Raw genomic sequence first — 18,919 nt, 5'->3', positions numbered from 1 at the left:
GGCAAACAAAGTGATTCCACAAGCTGGCTCAGTATCGGGAGAACAACATGACCAGATAATCACCTAAAATAAGCTTAATATCAAATTCATTTTTGATATGTATGTTTCAGGTTGAAGTCGTCTCAAATGATTGACCTGTTTACAGTGGAAACAAATCCGAACATATACACTTTTTACAACAGTCTGGGAAGCTGATGTTTTGTTTTTTTTTTGTCCTGGGGTGTTTTAAAAACTCACACTGGAGGAAAAAAAGTCTCTCTGTCTTTGCCCAAAGCAAAAGGTGAGCGCCCCAAGGTGCTTTAGTGCCCTCGTGTGGTCACTTTCCTCCTCTTCCTCCGGGATCTCCTCAAAAGTGGACCACTTGGCAAATATACTGCTATTCAATGAAAAAAGAAATAAATAAAACAAAATGCAATCATTCTCGATACAGCTTAAACTGTTATAATTCATTTGAAATGCATGTTCTTCTATGTCTGTATTTTACTGCAACAGATAATCAAGTTTCTCTCATTGTTAAACAAGTGATTGTACTGCATATATTTACACAATGACAAATCATCCTTTGTACTTTAAGCACTTGCTATTAATTATTATTTACGGCCGGTTTGTTTGTCTGCCACAGCTTTCACGTGTGCAGGGAAAGCAATTTCCTGTGCTCGATACAAGGAATTGACCATTTGTCTCACTAATAACAGAAATGAGTGATTGTGAAGCGTGGCGGCGAAGGTATCAAATAAGCATTAGGAATAATTTTTTTTTAAATCTCCATCGTCATATACCAAATACAGGCATGCTATCACACTAGACCCGGCGTCCTTGGTTCTGAATGTGGTGTGGGTCACATTTTATTAACATGGCAGCTTTATTTAATTTAGGGACAAGCGCTCCCGCAGAAATGTGTAACAACACACTGTGATGACATGCTCAAGATGGCTGCACAATCTTGAAGCTGTGATGAGATGCTCAAAATGGCTGCACAATCTCGAAGCAAATAAACAGATATTGGCGCCGTGAGACTTTATGATGCGTTGCCATTATAACTGCATGGCTCAGCAACTTTCAAGTCATTTGGCAGGTTTCCGAGGAATTGCCCTAATATTAAAATGGTCGACTGCCAAAAATACACTGCATATTTTCATTTGCTTTGGACACTTATGGGTATGTGGCTATTAAAGAGTCAAAGTGACAGCTACCGACACTAATGGGTGTCGCAATAAAGGTGGCCTCATGATGGAGAGATAATTACCTAATGTAAGTGAGTTGGATGGAGGTGTGTCTTTGTAGTCTTTCCTGTCAAAAAGAAAAACCCAAAATCTGAGACGGTACAGCTAGATTTATTCTCTTCAAAAACAAGGACCACAGAAATATGATGCAAATATTATGTCCAATACATGCTTCTGGCATTTGTATTTTGCTGCATCCAAATCCTTGCTGATTTGCACCTTTGCACACATTCACCACTGCAAATATTCTTTAAAAAATCTTGTTTATCTTCTCTTATTGTATCTTATTTATATTTCACAAATCTTGAGATTTACTGGGCTAATCTGGGACCTTGGGTATCTAATTTCGTGCCATATCATGTGTAAATGTGTATTGTTATGATTGTTATGATAAATTCCTTGAATCTTTGAAGAAAGGCATCAATATAGTTGTGGTAAAAAAAATTATTTATACACTGTTGTGAAATTGCATTTTGCTGATTAAAGAAGAGGAACATATATGCACACACTTCTCTTTTAATGTATTCATTGTCCTTGTGTAAGCATTTGAGCAACCTATTGGAACGCAATTTAAACTAAACTTCCCCCGGAGCTTTGAATACACTCTCTGGACACAACATACGTATCACAACTTTGGATTTGGAGATCATTTCATTGTGCAGGTGTATTATTTTCAACCTAAGTGTGTATTATTTTCAACCATTTTACTGGGTTACCATGTACCAGCACAGGGCGAGCACTCAAGTTAATTGGGAGGATGACTGGTTGAAGTTCAGACACCATGAAGAGAATATGCTTTGCATTCAAAGTTTTTTAGGAATGAATACATTCTTTATTATTGATACATGTGGTTGAGGGTTTTTCTAACCGAAGGTTAGTGAAGTTAGTGGCTAAAAAATGGAAGGAATCCTATTACCTACACAACTGCTTTACGTGACTGCTCACTCCAACACAAATTCTATTGGTGTGCTCAGAATGTGGACAAGTGTGATTTAATAAAGAAAGGTCAATCCAATTGTGAAGCAGTAAATGTTCAGTATTGTTTTCTGAAGTACTTGTTGACTTTGCAGGTTGTCACATAAACTGCTAAATTGATGAGGAAAAACTGTTTCTGCTGCTCCATCCGCACAAATTTCATCAATACTTGACCCTCTGAGTCCCGATAGTGCATGAGGAAGTGTTCCGCGGAATAGAAAAGTGAACATGGCATCTCTAGGTGCTTCATGACAACTGGCGTGCTGACGCACCAAAAGGGTTTGTTGAACTCATCAAGAAGAGTCAGAGTCATGATACAGCGATCCTGATGAAGAGCAGACATGATCAAATTGTTTAATAAAAATACACTGCAATGAGTACAACTTTTAGCAGCATGTCAGCCATGTTTTGGAGGGGAGGATCCAGTTATGAATTTGTTTGGGACGATGTTCAAACAAGAGTTCTTGCGAGAACACTCATATATCATGGAAATTTGACTTATTAATTGCTTGTACACAAAAAGTTGGAACTCCGGAGTGGCTACGGTTAGTAGAGCTTACCATTCGCTAAGAGCATTGCCGGCATTAGCTCCTGATAACTGGCACCAACTAAAATGTTCATCAAATTTGTCGACGTGGGGACGGGAGTTATTTGCCTTTGCTAATGTGTCAGCTGCATTTTCCACCTGCACGGATAGCATCGCAAGTGTAATCCAGTGGCTTGGTGACGAAGTCCTGACGGAAAGTGAAGTCACAAATATGCCTTTTACTTGCTCTCTATGTGGAGGTGTGCTTTTCTCTTCTGACACCGGGCTGTCTGAGTACAAGTACCCACTTGCCTAGTTGCAACCCCCTAGCTCCGCCCTAGTCATCATGGAAACAAAAAGACATCCCCAGTTTTGTACATGCGGGCGGGCTGAGTTGCAGCTCATTCTTCCTCATCAGGAGAAAAAAGGATAGTGACTAATTACCTCAGCTCACACACTCTGATTTACATAATTAAATAGTTGACTGCTGGGCCCATTTGTACTAAGTTGCTAACTTCATTGCTGAGCAAACAGCATCATCAAAGCACTTGAACAGTCTCTCAAAGTGTGGAGACTCACCACATGTCGTGAACAAGTTCCCTGTGCTGTATTAAAGAGCATCTTATGTAAGTGAACGTGACATCTTTAACGACTGTTAGTGTTCCATTCGACCCTGACACGTAATTGCACCACAATGGTGCGTGTTTACTCGCTTCTTGCCATTTTGCTGCAATTCTCCGGAACGCTATTTAATATTATACCAAAAAAAAGGTATTTGTACAAATAAAGCTCTATGCCAAACTGCAGTGTTGTAAATAAATGCCCTTGATCACTATTTGCTGAACCACAGTGGCCCATGACTTTGAATGATTGATGTTTGGTTGGCTTAGAACTTCCTACCATTTAGTGTGTGACTGAGTCCCAGACAGTGAACAAGTCTTCTAACAAAGTAATTGGTACCTTTACTTCGCCCCGCAGTGCCTCACACCTCCAGGGCAGAGTGACATTTCCTGATAGAGGTGTGTGCTGCGAAAAGCAGGTGTCATTAACGGCTGTAAGTCGAACGTGGCCATCGCAGATCTGATCTGAAGGACATCGTGATAAAGGTTCTTCATGAACAAACAGATGCATTCATTAATTTACTTTAACTTGCAGTATAATCACTTAACAAAAGCATAACACTTAAAGTTGTATTTCGCATATGATATTAAAAAAATAAAAAAGATTACCTCTTCGGCAGAATAACTGAGAGAAACTTGCAGACATGATCTCACATTCAGTGCTGTGGAGAACGATGTTTAGCTGGTAACCATGGAGACCATAATCAGGGTCGATGTCATCAAATGGGGCTTTGACCACGGGCTCCACGTAGGGACTATTGGAAGGAAAATAATGAGTTGTCAATTCCAGCCAGTAGAGGGGGCTATGTGCATACTTATGAGTTATTAGAAATGCTGCACGAAAGAGGGAGTAGATGAGCAATGTAAAATTAAAGGGCCCTCCTCATTTAAACGCTTTCATTGTAATACAAATGGAACTCACTTGTACAAATATAACGCCTTGTCCTGTTTACCAGAGTTCAATCAATTCTATTATTTTGGTTTTTATTTAAACATCTCTCTCAAAACCCTACTCTAAAGACAAGCCGTAGCTGATGCAAACACAAGACAAGAGAGGGGGAAAGGCCATAATGTTGACAAGATAACGGCCACAGTCGTAGTGAAAGTGCCGGTAATGGGGCACCAAGCTGAGCATCAAAGACAGATCACCTCGGGAATGAATGCTGTCAGTTGCATTTGCTCGTGACACACTTTTTACCGTTTGAACAGCTCAAGAAGACGTGTCGCCTACCAAAGAGAGGATCCCTGGGTACTTCTCTCCAGTAGTCTACAGAAGTGAAGTGTGAACATGACAAAGGCAACACTGTGTCGCTCCTGCGAACAAAAAGACTCAAATCAGCATTGTCGTTACATTGTCATTGTCTTGACTTTTCCTACAAGAATTGAAGAAAAGCTCTCCACCCAGCACCATATTTTGTTTCGTTGTTCCCTTAGTTTTAACACTGTGCAAGTCACAATTTTTATCCAAGCTTGTAACTTTCAGGGGTTATCCGATTGTGTTTATAAGACACACACTTTTACACTGCTAGTCAAGTTTTCGTATCCCAGCTTTTTTTCCTGCGTCGCTGTTCTGTGTGAAAGGTACTGACTGACACGGAATAACGGGTGGAGAATGGAAGCAACCCCTCAATTACCCGACTTCAGAGACAATGTTAGAGGCAAGAGTGTTATAAAAGAAAAATAAACAGAAAGTCAGAAAGGGCGTTGTGACGGTGAACACCCAGTTCACTTCCGCTGTCCTTTTGTGTTGAAAGCAATTTTCACACCACACGCTGGAGCTGATCTGGATGCGGGACTGCATTTTGGCCGTGTGAAGGCAAACGCAGTTGCTGTAATATTCAGCACGGCAGTTTTTTTTTTGTGAAACACACATTTTGCAGGAACTTTGTGAGAAAGAGGGCTACAGTTTCCAACCAATCGCTCTTGTCAAAAGGTGCAGGCATTGTTTAATGTCAAAGCAAGAAGCTTGTATTAACAAGCACAGCTCAGCTGATGTAACTTGTCACTGTCCCTGCAATCGCAGTTTTCAACTAATTGGCTCAAATCTTTCACGTCTCTTTAATTATTACCTTTTGACCTCTTTTTTTTCCCTTGTTTATCGCAAGATTCCCCAACCAGGTGCTAGCAGGTGTTATAGTTGCAGATTTTGTCTTTGGACATTTTGTTCTCTTTTCTGTCTACCTCCCTTAAACCATACCTTCCAAATTGACATTCTAAATAAATTATAATACATAATTTGTCAAATAGCTAGGGTTAAACTTATACATTTGGGTTTTACAGAGTAGTTTGTAACATAATTACCTTCCAAAGCCCCATGACAACATCATGCTTCAATAGCTTCAGTTCAACTAGTTGATCCCGGCCACAGTCCTGCATGGTTTTAGTCAGACTCTCCATGTCTACCACATCCATGAGGGACCTCCAGCCAGGCCTGCCAAAGCAAGCAAAAGACAATCATTTTTTACAGTGGAGAGGCGCTGGAGCAACAGATGGACGGGGATGGATGTTGACTGTCTCACGCCTTGAGTCCGGGGCAGTTGAGGGCTACTCTCCTGACGCCGTGGAGCTGAACGGTGGAAATTTGATGGAAGTCGGGCCAGAGGCTCCCATCCCAGCACAGCACCGCAGAGCTCTCAAAGAACTGGAGCCAGCTGAGATCATATGTGGCTTCGTTCTTTGATTTGTCCATGACCGTCAGCTCCCAGGTTATGTTTCTAGTGTGCCATGACATGCGTAATTAATAAGAGAATTAGGCTACACTCAAATCTGGGTTAGCAAAGACACAATATCAAGACCTAAAGTAAGGCCACATTCATTGAACCAATAGGGGTGGGCAAGATGGGTTTAATAATTTATCATAATTATATATGAATAATTTATCAGAAATATTGAAAGAAATTATGCAAGAATATTTGACAGTATAAAAGAAATTAGAAACATTCACATTGATTGCAGATTGCAGTATTTATAAATGCCACCTGTAATGTACCTTATCCACACTCAACACAATGAAATATTGTCTTAACTTGTTCAGCTTGTCTGGGCCACAATATGCCATTTTTACAGCTTTGGAAATATCAATTCTAAAGATAAATGTGGTTTTCGTTGATTTGATTAGTATATTGAGTTCAACTATAGCAATATATTTTTTTTGTATTCTCATACTTATCATAGTACTTTGTACATTGGCATATTCTTTTTCATGCTCATCAAATTTTAACATTTTTCTTTTCATTGCATTCGTCATTGCTTTTTTTTCTGTATGGTGTGACCTAGTAAATCTTTGTAAATTTACAATAAAAACAGCTTAATGTAAAGTGCAATGAAAAGATAAGTGATGAAAGATGAAAAGTGCAATTTAACAGAAAGGTTGTCAATTGTCCGGTTATTACATTTTATACTCACCCAACTAAGAGTTTAAAGGCTATTCTATTTGCTTTATCAGCAGTGAAGGGAGTTCAGTGAAGTTGCTAATGGAATAAAATGTAATAATGACATAAAACTGCAGCTGCTCTGATGAATTTCTTGATCTGATTCAGTCTATACTGACACTCAGGACTGCCCCTATTGTGATTTTTTTTTTATTTTTTTTCTTATGCTTAGCTGAAGGAGGAACAAAAGAAAAAATTGGAGCAGCCTGTGAGGACCAGGATCACCCTGGGGATTTGGCCCGCCATTGTCTGTGTGTGTGATGTCTTGTGAAATGCTTATTAGCAAGGTAAATCGCACGCTCCTGAGTGTCTCAGACAAACCCCCAGGGGGGAGTGTCTGACTTTCTGGGGAAGGAAGAGAGAGAAAGTGTGTTCTAGATGAGAGGTCGGGAGGGGGCGTGGGTAAGTAATTTATTTCAACAATTCAGACAGCCTCTGCAAGGAAAACACTTATTTCCACTTCCCCTCTGTACCGCAGCAACCAGAATGGAAGTCCAAATGTAGCGCCTCGCAGCCTCTAATCAGAGGTTATAAAAACCCAGCAGAGAGTTAGGGGGAGGCGGTGAGGAAGCCCCCCTCCGATCATGGATGCTGGCATATCTCTGAGCAGATGATTCAGACCAAGCAGCGCCCGCTGGCTCATTAGGCAATACTGCAAAAAATCTGGAAATAATTGACATTCAAAATAATTTTATCAAAGCGAATGATTACCTTTAACTCTTAAAATGGAAGCGCAAACATGGAGTGAAAATGTAAAGCCCACTTCACAGCCGTACAAATGATCATCCCGAACAGATTACCATAATCAACATGTAATGACAGAAAATCGAATATAGTTTACACATGTACTGGACAACATGTTTCTATAAGTTGATTTTTTTATTTGTAGACTTTACACCGATCTGATCGGCTTCGATCGGTATCGGCCAATGATTAGCATTTTATGAGGATCGGCTGATCGGCTTTAATGTCAGAATTCGCTGATCCGTTCAATGACGTCATTGATCGGCTCCGCAAAAGACAGTCACTCTGGGTCGCCGTCGTATAAAGTATATTTGAATCCAAAAGCTAGTTTATTTTTAGCTTTTCTTTTGACGTCATTTACGATCACTGGGCTTTGTCAAATCAAACGCGACCGGAAACACTCGTTACCACGGCCACGACAACAACAATGGATGGCGCGCGTATTGTGTTGGTCAAAAAAGAACAAAATGGGGAAAAACGTGTGGGGATGGTGGTCACCGGTGCACGGGAGAAGATGTTCGTTCAAGGATTGCCTGAGGTATGGCCACGTAGTTTTAATACGATAACACAAGCGGCCAACAAAATGTTATGTAGCCTAGCAAGCTAGTGCTAGGACTAACGATTGTACGTAAACATGAATTTTACAGAAGATTGAAATGTGTGTGCTGTAAAGAATACATATGGCATTGATTCTACAATCAATATTGTTTGAAAGGAATAAACTAAAAATGCATATCCACAATGCATGCCATTACACATTTTCAGCAATTTCTTTTTTCATGCTTCCCAAACACAAAATTGTAGTAGTTGTGCTACCCAATAGAAAAAGCTGGAAATTTCTGACAGTGTCATCAACCTTTGATCAAAATAAATGTGTGCATCTTAAGACAAAGCATTTTTTTTTTTTATCCCAAAAAATTCAAAATCTGAAAATTTCTCAAAGAAAACGGAAAAAGGTTTGAGTCTGAGGAATAGTAGCTGCATTATTTCTAGATGAAATACATTTTAAAAATGGCTAGAAACAATCTGAACTAATATTAAAAAACTCAACAGCTTTAACCTTTTTCTCCATCATTTTTTATTTTTTATTTTAACGTATGCCATCTTATTTTTTTGTTGACACTTTCTTCCTTGGACTTCTCTTCACAGCTTTCCAGCTAATTGGTTAATATCTTCCCTTGCAACCGTGGGCACCCGTTCAAGTCACGGACCGGCAGAAGAATGTGGGCCAATCAATAACGGCAGCTTCGTCAAGTGTAGACAGAGCTTGAGAGGATGGGGCAAAGGACCATCAACCCCCAACATCGCCCAGACCCACGGCTGTGGTATCGTTGAGCAAGACATCGATACCTGAACTGCTCCCTGGGTGCTTAAGTAGCCTCTTACTAAGGATCCCATTATAAAATGTAGTGGATGTAAAAAACCTGCATAGTCACTTCGCAGCTGATAAAAAGTGAGACAATTGAGAGAGAACAGCACAGTAAAATCCTATAGTGAGGGTTACACTACGGCCATATATTTATTCTATTATTTACAAATATTTTTAAGCTTTATGTATAATACCAATACAACATATATATCTCAGGTGTATGTATTATTTTTGTCAATTTGGGGTTGCCATTCTCACATTCTACACAGTAAGTAGCATCTGTGACTTTGAATGTGTGTGGTTTTCAAAGGCGGGGCGTGGCCTGTTGAGTGATGTGGGGGTCAGCGGGTGAGAGTTTTAGAGTTGGTTGTTGTGGGCTTAGGATAGCAGCTGGCTAACCGTTAGCTAGTCAGTGTGTTGCGTGCCTCTGGGTGAGTATCGGTTGTGGCCGTGCAGCTCGTGCATGAAGGTGCTTGTTACGTGTGTATTTTGTTACCATTTGCTCAATAAATCAGTTGAAAGGCTGCAGCCGTGTCTGTGTTTGACCACCTGCGGAAGGATTACAATTTGTTCTTACTAATGGCGGAAGGCTATATTAAATTAGCTAACGATGTTTACTTTACTGTAGACGTGTAGTTGTGTTAGCCAGTTCTGCTTTGCAATAGACACAATGGACTTTTATCTTTTAAATTAGGGAGATTGTGCCTTTTACACACTCTTTCCTCCTGGCTGGTGCTTATTTCTACAGTATGTAAGCCTGCAATAAAATTAGTCCATGCGGAAAAATGGTCACAGCAAAATCAGGAGGAAATCTGTGATATAAACTTAGATACGTACGATTTAAAATTCTGCGATACAGTGAGAATGCGGAAAGTAAAACCTGATATGGTTGACTGTAATGACTGTAATACATAAAGTATGATTGAACAAATTGTATGCAATTAAAGTAGGCACTCTTTCGCTCACCTGAGCATCTGAACTGTGCGACTGGGCAACCCTGTGTGACGGCTAATGACTCCAATGTGTGTTTTCCACTTCCTCCTATTCCACGCATCCAGAGTTTTAAAGTAACGTAGCTTCCAGTAACCTGAAGGCTGATCTTGAGCCTCCAATGTGGTCTTCTCCAGCATCTCCCCAACCATGCGCATTGGCTTCTTGTTTAGCAGCCTCTTGAATATATTTCTCCATAATGCCCTGCATTGGTTGTTTTGGTAATAAGAGGAATATGAGAAATTGGCATTGACAGGCATGCAGCACGCTTTTGAACCTCAAAAGGTACCAGCATGGAAGTAGTGAATATACCTGGCTATTACACAAACCCAGAGGTTATTTTTCAGTCAGATGACCACCCAATAGCTTTTAATATATTGAGAGTGTAAACTGTTCTGCCATCTGACCTTTTCACATAGAACAATATTCTGTGTGTGTGTATAGAAAGTTCTCTGTCTACACATTATGAACGCTTGGCCAACACCAACAAACTACATCAGAAATAGACATGAAACTAAAAGAACTACCTAGTGAGAGTGAAGTCGTACAATGGAAATACGTCAAAATTATTATCTGAAGGAAGCTGTAGAGTTGAATTAATTCCTCTGACCCGGATTGTTCCTTGCCAGGCTTTACGATTGGATTTGAATCCTCAAATCCTTTTTGAAGTGGATTTTCAACATTGCTGTAGCCTTTTAACGCACCGCGTGTGATGTGTTGTAATACCTACACATCATTGGCAAGTTGATAGAAGATTTTACTGACTTGGCTGATGCAGAGTAGTGTGCCAGCATCCAGGTAGGACAAGATCTTATTTTGGATCTCGTATGGCAGTCTACACAAAAAAAGGTAACGGGAAAAAAAAAAGATGTTTTTATGCCAGTAGCTGTTCTTCCTACTGTTCTGTTGTATGCAACTGGCAGTGTTATCATCCCCTCGACTGTATGAAATGATGACGTCAATAGCAAAACATCAATAACATGTTCATTTGATATGAGTAGTAGCCTACATTTACTTTGACAAATTGACATTAACTATATGCATACTCTCTGGTGGGGCTTTAATGAACAAAATTAATTGTCTTGGAATTTGTAGCAAACAGTGGTTCTCATTCTCAGAGACTGAAACAATTAGAGAAAAAAGGAGTTGAGAGATGAACTTGTTACCTTTCCGTAAAGTTTTGAAGGGATGCTCGAGAGGGTTTGTTAGCTCGTTGGGACTTCGTTGCTTTTAATGCTAACATGCTCGCGCTTGTTTCAATAATTGTAGCACTGCATTTGTGATAGAAAATACGGACTTCGACGGTGTTCAATATTTAGTCGGACACCTTCCACTGAAACATTCGCCGAGCGTCTTCGTGAACTTCTCGTCTCGATAGCGACCAGCAGTTTCACACTGCTGGCGTCCTGTCGCCGTAGCAACATGGATGTTAAGCGTCATTGAATTAGCATTAGCTCAGAAGAGGTTTCCGGCGACGAGTCTTGACTTCCGGCTTCAAAATAAAAGTATGCAAACAATGATAATTAAAAATACGTAGGCCTACCGTGCAGGCGGTCCTTTCGAAAGAGTTCCGTTCCCTCAGGACTGCGGTAAATCTCGAACTTTTACGTAACTTGGAAACGTTTTTAGTCTATCACTGACCTACGCTAATGCAGTTGTTTAGTTGTAAATTGGGTTACAGCTATTTGAGAAGGGGCAGTCTCGGACTCTAGAATGTTTGGTCGTTGGTAAGACACACAAAAAAAGAAAAATCTTTGAGGTCACACATATTTGGGGAAAGATGACTTTTAATGTTTTTATGGTCTCAGGAATGCCTGCCCACCCATCCAACGTTAAGTTACAAACAAAAGTAAAGTCTTATCTGACTACTGCAGAAGATATGGCTGTGACTGAGGTCTTCTGCACCTCTGCCCCGTTACTGTTACGGTTACCTTTATGTAACCACCCCACACCGAGTTGCTCAGCCAATGACATGATCGGCTAGGCTGGCTGGAAATCCAGAGCCACTTTCAATCGATGGCCAGAGTATGGTTTCTGGACAACAATACGTGGCGAGGGATAAGGGGCTGGCTCACTTGCATGGGGCAGAGTCCCCTTCTCAAACAACCTGACTTCAGCAAGACTAGAAATGCAGTGTGTTAAGTTTACTATAATTCTAGATCCTTGGGATAGTCTGATAAAACCATGCTATTTAACAGACTTGGGGACTGTTTGTAATTGTGGAAAAAAAAAAGCACAATATGTCCTTTACACCTAACTACAAATTGCGACGCGGTTTCCAAATAAATGCTGGGAAATGCTGTCAAGGGAAATTAAATGGAAGACTGATGATGGAATAATTCCATCCATATCTATCCATCTATCTTGTAACCCCCTATAATCAAGGTCATGACAGGGAGTGGAGTGTAGTCCAGCATAATTGATGGGAAAATTGGATTTAAGTTGCGACTGAGCCCAAAAGTCAGCGATGAGAGCCACCACGATATCGGCGGCCTTAAGCAATATGTTTGATCGGTAATAATCATCTCAAATGAGCCACACTTGCGATGTCATTAACAAAAAGCGAGTGGAGAAACAAAAGAAGACTAATATTTTGACGCACGCTAAAGCTTGACTCAATTACTTGGTCACCACTGCAGGGATACAATTTGAATTTTGAAGCCTCTGGGAGGAAGTGGTCACGCTGATATCATAAGGAGCTCACACATAGTGATGATGTAACACACATGACACAATAAGTCTTCATGCCACTCAAGGGTTTCTTTCAGGCCAAAATGGCAAGTTGAGCTAATTCCAAGGAAGACATTTATAGTTGACAGATGGACGGGAGGACAGATGGATACAAAGGTGTGTGCCAACACGAAAGTAAATATGCGGTTCAGATGTACTACATTTTTCAATGCGCGATGTTTTGATTGCATCTGATGGCATTTAACACACACCAGACAATATGTCCCAAACAACCAGAGGGAATAATGAGTCATCGAACCACATCTGACCTCGACGGACTTGCATGAAAAAAAAAAAAAAAGTCACATAGAGAAAAACGGAAAACCAATCATGAATAGTCTGAGTCATTTTCCTCACGCATACAAAAAAAAAAAAAAAAAGGCAGATGGCTCGCTTTAAGAGCCGGCACATCATCGACCTCCCCGTTCCTGGAAGCCAGTAGGCACTGCTAGCTGTCAGGGAAAATAAACATAATGTGGTCGTCAGTCTGGCCAATCAGCTGTCCTGAAGGACGTGCAGCCTCTTTTAGGGCGACGGCTGCCCCTGGTATGTTAATGCCATATAGGCCACATCCCTTCTGCTTGCGTGTCCCCCGTACTTGACATTTGATGTTTTCCCATCGCTACATGTCCTTGAAGGCCCGGGGTCAGTTGTGGCTCTCGGATACCTGATGTCACTCTTCCGCATGGTTTGGCAGTCAGCTCTGACAATGCAATGTTTGTCAAATCGGGTTTAGGAAGGGGGAAAGAGTACTGTGATTGAGCTGAAAATTCCCTTTTCTTTGTAGTGCAAGCCATATGAAGCTTTGCACCGCAACACTGCGCAGCTTGTGTATCAAGATTATCCATGCCCCTCCAAACCTTGATGAGCAAGGTGTAGTTTTGTCCTTTCTCTCAATCCAATTGTAAGCATTAAAAAATAATAATAATCATCCCTAGTTTGATTAAAGCCCCAAACCGCATCTCTTCATTGAAATAACACATGAAGATTTTGTTTTCCCTCATATGGATAAAAAACCCATTCATGCCAGAAAATGGTGAAGACGTAGCGACATATTGGTCTTCATCTAGTACGTGCCGATCTATAAATATTCAAGCAGTCTTTGCTTTAAAAAAAAAAAAAAAAAAAAAGACACTCGGCTATAATCTTGCTTGCAGCTTCAAGCTTATCTGATCCCCTTTGATTCCTCTCGTCACGCACGCACTCACAAACCACAAGATACATGGAGCCAAATGGTCACGCACACACATTTCGATGGTTCAAATAGCCAGCAATCTAAAATCTGAGTTAAAACCACACAAAATGGGAGCAAAATCACACTGTGTCTTTCATTGGGGTATTAAAAATGAATCCCTGAAGTGACAGCTCATTAAAAGGTCTTGACTGCAATGTCACTTGCTTTGGGGTTATACATACATGTATAACAATAACAATAACAAATTGATTAGACCACCTGTCTTGAAAAATGACATTGCAGGCATCCAGCATCATGAAATGCTTTAATATGAACTCTTTACATTTCAGTGAGCTCACAACGGTTTCTGGAGTAAGGAACTTCAAATGGAATTTTCTTTGGGGCAGCTCACAAATGAATAAAAGAGATAACACCACTAAATCAACATCTTCTGTTCAGGCAGGAAATATTTTCGTAATTACCACTGGTGCGAATTCCAGACAGATCTTAAATAAACCACTGGATGGCGCAAAAGCATCTCTATTCGGAATCCCGGCTTTGAGTGTCAAATCGTTCCCTTTCCAGCACTGCGATGCGGAATGCGGTGCGCATAAGAAATGTTATTCCGGCACACCCACCCTTTATTTCGGATTAATCAGAGGCAGACATGGAACAGCAGCAGCATATAAATGACACACACCGAGAGCCAAGTCGCCGCACCACCTAAACTTGGGCGAAAACACAACAAACAAACAAACCACGAGTCCATGCCTGTGTTCTTCACTGCGAAACACTTGTAAGGAGTTAGACAAAGAATGGGCGTGAGTTGTCCCTTGAACGAGAGCCCGGAGACCTTGGCTTATTGTGTTATTTATTTATTTTTGAATTTTTCTTGGACCAGCATCTGAGCGCTCGGCTCAGTCGCTGAGAGGCAGAGGAGGAACCAGCAGCATGGAGTGCGCAGGTAGGTCCAAAATTATATTTGGAGCCTCTATAAAGTCGTTCTTTGAACCTTAAACCTCTTTTATGTAAAGAAGACGGCGATAGGGTAAACCATAAGTTTCCGTTTTTAATAAATTTGGTGAGAAAGTGGTGACATTTTACGCACACACAAAGCGCGTGCGTCTCGGTGGAAACCATGACCAATCACCGCCAACAAGTTGTGTCTAACATAAAACATTTGATTTCTCAGGATGTACGTCAACCTTTGTGTGACTTTGAGCACTTGCCTTCTCCCCAAATCCAAGTAAGGTGCGCAGGGAGGAGGGGAGACGCGGAGTCAGAGGGTGTTTGAGAGTGAGCGAGAGCAAGAGAGGGAGGAGAGAAGGGGAGGAAAGTGTGCACCAGGTGATCGAGTGCTAACAAACCTCCACGGGGGCTGCCGGGTTCGAACACAGGATCAGCGACCATGGTGCCAGCGCGCTGCCCGGGACTGGCCCACCTCCTCCTCCTCCTCCTCCTGGGGTGCACCGTGGCTCTCTGCCTCGGCCAGAACGACACGGAGCCCATCGTGTTGGAGGGCAAGTGTCTCGTCGTGTGTGACTCGAACCCTTCCTCGGACGGAGCGGTCACGTCCTCACTCGGCATCTCGGTGCGCTCCGCCGGGGCCAAGGTGGCTTTTTCGGCCGTGCGTGGAACCAACCACGAGCCGTCAGAGATGAGCAACACCTCCATGACCATCTACTTTGATCAGGTGAAAAAAAATAGGACAATCATATTTTCCCACTTTAACGCTGTTTGAAAAGCTGAATTGAATGAATATAATGTTAAGCTACGTTTGCGTGTAATGTATTAAATGTTGTGCGTATAACAGAACCTTGAACGCACCCAGGCAACAGAGTGATTTTTTTTATTTTTTATTTTTTTATGTCTGATTTGTTTAATGTTCCATTTATTTTCCCTAATTGAATTTGTGATTTGACCAACAAGAAGAGCTGTTACCCCTGCTACTAATGGGCGATTTTTAGGTGTGCGCAACTGGACAGCAAGCATTTTACGCTTACATTTATGGGCCGAGTCTAATTGTACGTGCGGTCTAGGAGTGTGTCAATTTGACCTTTCATTTATTTCGTATCCAATTGAATGTAACCTGGACATCCACCCTGTAAGACCCACCGTTGTGAAATGAGACCATCAGGTTTAGGTCCTAAAAACAACCACAGCATTTTCATTTCAATAAGTGGAAGCTTATTTCAAGCTGCAACCCGTTCACGTGCAAAGTTATGCGGGTGGGCTGATTGTACACTTCCTTTATGCCTCTGCAACTTCTTTAATGTGATATTCCATTGACTACTTATAAATATTTGACTTCCATCTAACTCGATATCGCAGAAGAAGCAACCTTGGGCTGTTTGGTGTATGCGTAATGAGTGTTTTTGTTGATGCGCAGCCAAAAATCAACCCCTAGGCTGAGTCTGACTTAACATGTACTTTATGTCTGAGTTAATTGTTGAAGCACAGACTTCCCATCATTAATTCCGAACCATAATACAAAGCAGTCACCTTAAGAAGACGAATTTGTCACATATCAATCGTTTATTGAAATTCTTTTCCAATGTGTTTTGGGCAACCCACTGCTAAATTTAACCTATTAACGAGTAAAGTTACAAGTGATTTGACGCATATACTTTCAGTTTCCTTTTTTTGGGTGGACTGTATGCACCTCGGTCACACATTTGGGACCAAACCGAACTCCCATCTGACGCATAACATGACACCTGAAGCATTTGGCAGAGGAAAATGCAGCTCTTTTTGTTTTGTTTTGTTTAAGTATAACATATCTGTATTTACAGGTTTTAGTGAACATCGGCAACCATTTTGACCTGAAGGCGAGTGTTTTCCAAGCCCCAAGGAGGGGGATATATAGTTTTAGCTTCCACGTGGTGAAGGTGTATAACAGACAAACCATTCAGGTGAGCAATTGGGAGTTTTGCATGCAAGAACAAGTGTAAACCGATGTGACAAAAAGGAAGACTCATCGCACCTTCTTTCCTTATCCTCCCCTGCAGGTAAACCTGATGCAAAATGATTACCCAGTCATATCAGCTTTTGCCGGGGACCAGGACGTGACAAGGGAGGCGGCCAGTAATGGAGTACTGCTGATGGTGGAGCGAGAGGACCGTGTCTATCTGAAGCTGGAGCGAGGCACCCTCATGGGCGGTTGGAAATACTCCACCTTTTCAGGCTTTCTGGTCTTTCCTCTATAATCTGACCTTGGATGTGACTCTGCTTGGAATGACAACAACGACAAAAAAGAGCAACGTGCGATTTATTTTGAACTCTAAGAACTTGTCAGCCAAGGAAGTCAACGACGAAACTCCTGAATATCCTCAACATCCTCCGTCCACCTCCTCCGCCCCCTCGCTCCCTCCTCCTCCTCCTATCAGCCTACTATCTCATCCAATATGAACCTTGGACATTCAAATATTCACATCCATCAACTTGTACGCACCAGGATGTCGTGGTGGTGTCTTTGGGATTTTGGCTGGCTTGGGAAACTTTGCCAAAAAGGACAAAATTAAAGAAGGAAGAGAGGACATGACGTGGAAGAGGCGACGACTGTGTTATGCTCTATTTTAAGTTTTGTATAGCCTTAAAGATTATATGGTTTTCGTCTAAGTGAAGTATATGGAATTATGGACAAGCTGAGAGTGAAGTGCTTTCACGCCCAAAGCCGTCTTTTGCACGAATGGAATTTTTCTTTTTTTTCTTTTTTTAAAAAAAATGTTTTGTGCTGTCAATGGTGTTACGTTTGGATGCTGAAAATAAGCCAAATTTGGGCCACAAGAAGAAGAATTATTTATGAAAAGAAGAGGACACCGGAAACGACTTGACTTGGAGAGCCCTTTTGCTGAAGAAGAAAAAAAAGAATGATTCTATAATTTTTAAAATACATTATTCACATGAGTGTGTTTGCGCAATCCGCGTATAGCTTTTGATCGATTTAATGTTCAGTGAAATTGCTCACTAAATGTAAACTGTGGAAACAATACAAGAATCCTTATATATGTCCCGCTTAATAAACTATATTGTATTGTATAGCCTAAGCGTATATCTTTCATTGTAAATGAGCTCGAGATGAGAGGACCATGACCTCTGTCCATGGTTCTGAAATCTGAATGGCTCAAGTTTGAGTCCTGAAATAAGACTTAAAAAAAGATCGTGTTGCAGCATTTATCCTTCATATGATGTTTAATGGCATATCGTTGTTGCTCGACATTTATCAACAGATAAATATTCTATGTTGTTACAGTGAAAATTAAAATGCATTCGTGGGTAAACTCTTGACTTAAATATAAAAACGCACAACTTCAGTGCACTTTTGCGTGGCACACGCACACATACAGATAAAACTGATGTTAATGAAGCAAAAAAAAAACGAAAAAAAAACAACAACCGTGGACTGAACATTTTGATTTTCGTACAATATTATCATTTAGTTTGGTATGACATAAAATGTCATTTTCTTGCTGCATGGTGTACATTTTAACCAAATTCATACACTATGACACACAAACGTAATGTATTTGTGAGATGTGTGAGGGGTTTTCCCAAGCAAGTGAAACACGTTCAAAATATCTTATCAAGCTTAGACATAAAGATACATTTTAAAAAAAAAAAAGGTATCCTGTGTGGTCCCGCTCTGATGTGACTCCAAGTGAAGTCTCCTGCTTGTTTGAGACACGTTCCAGAGATTGAGGCAGTAATTCAGAGATTCGGAACACAAAATGGAAGTTACAAATTTGGGTCTGTTCTGTTGTTGGTCGATGATACTGAGCTTTTAATCTCTCCTTAATGTGAGCCCTTTGGGTCAAAAGGACACAATCATTCATCTTCATTAGTGGTGATCTTATTAGTATGTGACCTTTTTAGTGCTATAATTACACTAAAACCCATTTTAGTCCCAGGGTTTAGTCAGGAAATAAGCACTGAGGTTCTGAACTGTCAATTGAAAATGTCAACATATAATCCAGAACGGATGTCCTATTTGTGTATAGAGCAATATATGAGGTGAATAGACTTTTCAGTGAACTATTATTACTCTTTTAAGTCCATCCGTCCATTTTCTGAGCCGCTTCTCCTCACTAGGGTCGCGGGCGTGCTGGAGCCTATCCCGGCTATCATCGGGCAGGAGGCG

At 41.0% G+C, this 18,919-nt stretch overlaps 2 protein-coding genes across 5 annotated transcripts; one reads left to right on the top strand and one right to left on the bottom strand.

Moving 5' to 3' along the window:
• Positions 1-299: 299 nt before the first annotated feature.
• fbxo15 (F-box protein 15) lies at positions 300-11,301 on the bottom strand. 2 transcript variants are annotated; one of them, XM_061666798.1, is made up of 9 exons: positions 11,045-11,301; positions 10,609-10,713; positions 9,855-10,082; positions 5,864-6,058; positions 5,646-5,775; positions 4,576-4,658; positions 3,954-4,099; positions 3,685-3,809; positions 300-376 (listed from the first exon to the last, which is right to left on the bottom strand). In XM_061666798.1, exons 1-9 carry the CDS (start codon positions 11,119-11,121, stop codon positions 347-349), a joined length of 1,119 nt encoding a protein of 372 aa, XP_061522782.1. In that variant the 5' UTR covers positions 11,122-11,301; the 3' UTR covers positions 300-346. The 2 variants fall into 2 exon arrangements, with proteins under 2 accessions (XP_061522782.1, XP_061522781.1); XM_061666797.1 differs by lacking the exon at positions 300-376 and adding an exon at positions 2,212-2,523.
• cbln2b (cerebellin 2b precursor) lies at positions 10,578-17,820 on the top strand. Of its 3 annotated transcripts, XM_061666799.1 has the most exons (5): positions 10,578-10,727; positions 14,684-14,746; positions 15,180-15,475; positions 16,575-16,694; positions 16,791-17,820. In XM_061666799.1, exons 1-5 carry the CDS (start codon positions 10,706-10,708, stop codon positions 16,986-16,988), a joined length of 699 nt encoding a protein of 232 aa, XP_061522783.1. In that variant the 5' UTR covers positions 10,578-10,705; the 3' UTR covers positions 16,989-17,820. The 3 variants fall into 3 exon arrangements, with proteins under 3 accessions (XP_061522783.1, XP_061522785.1, XP_061522784.1); XM_061666801.1 differs by lacking the exon at positions 10,578-10,727 and having other exon boundaries at positions 14,071-14,746; positions 15,030-15,475; XM_061666800.1 differs by lacking the exon at positions 10,578-10,727 and having other exon boundaries at positions 14,071-14,746; positions 14,975-15,475.
• The last annotated feature ends 1,099 nt before the right edge of the window (positions 17,821-18,919 follow it).

This window comes from Phycodurus eques, chromosome 21, assembly GCF_024500275.1.
Source record: "Phycodurus eques isolate BA_2022a chromosome 21, UOR_Pequ_1.1, whole genome shotgun sequence".
NCBI classification, from domain to species: Eukaryota; Metazoa; Chordata; class Actinopteri; order Syngnathiformes; family Syngnathidae; genus Phycodurus; species Phycodurus eques.
This window is presented reverse-complemented; position numbering and strand designations above follow the sequence as displayed.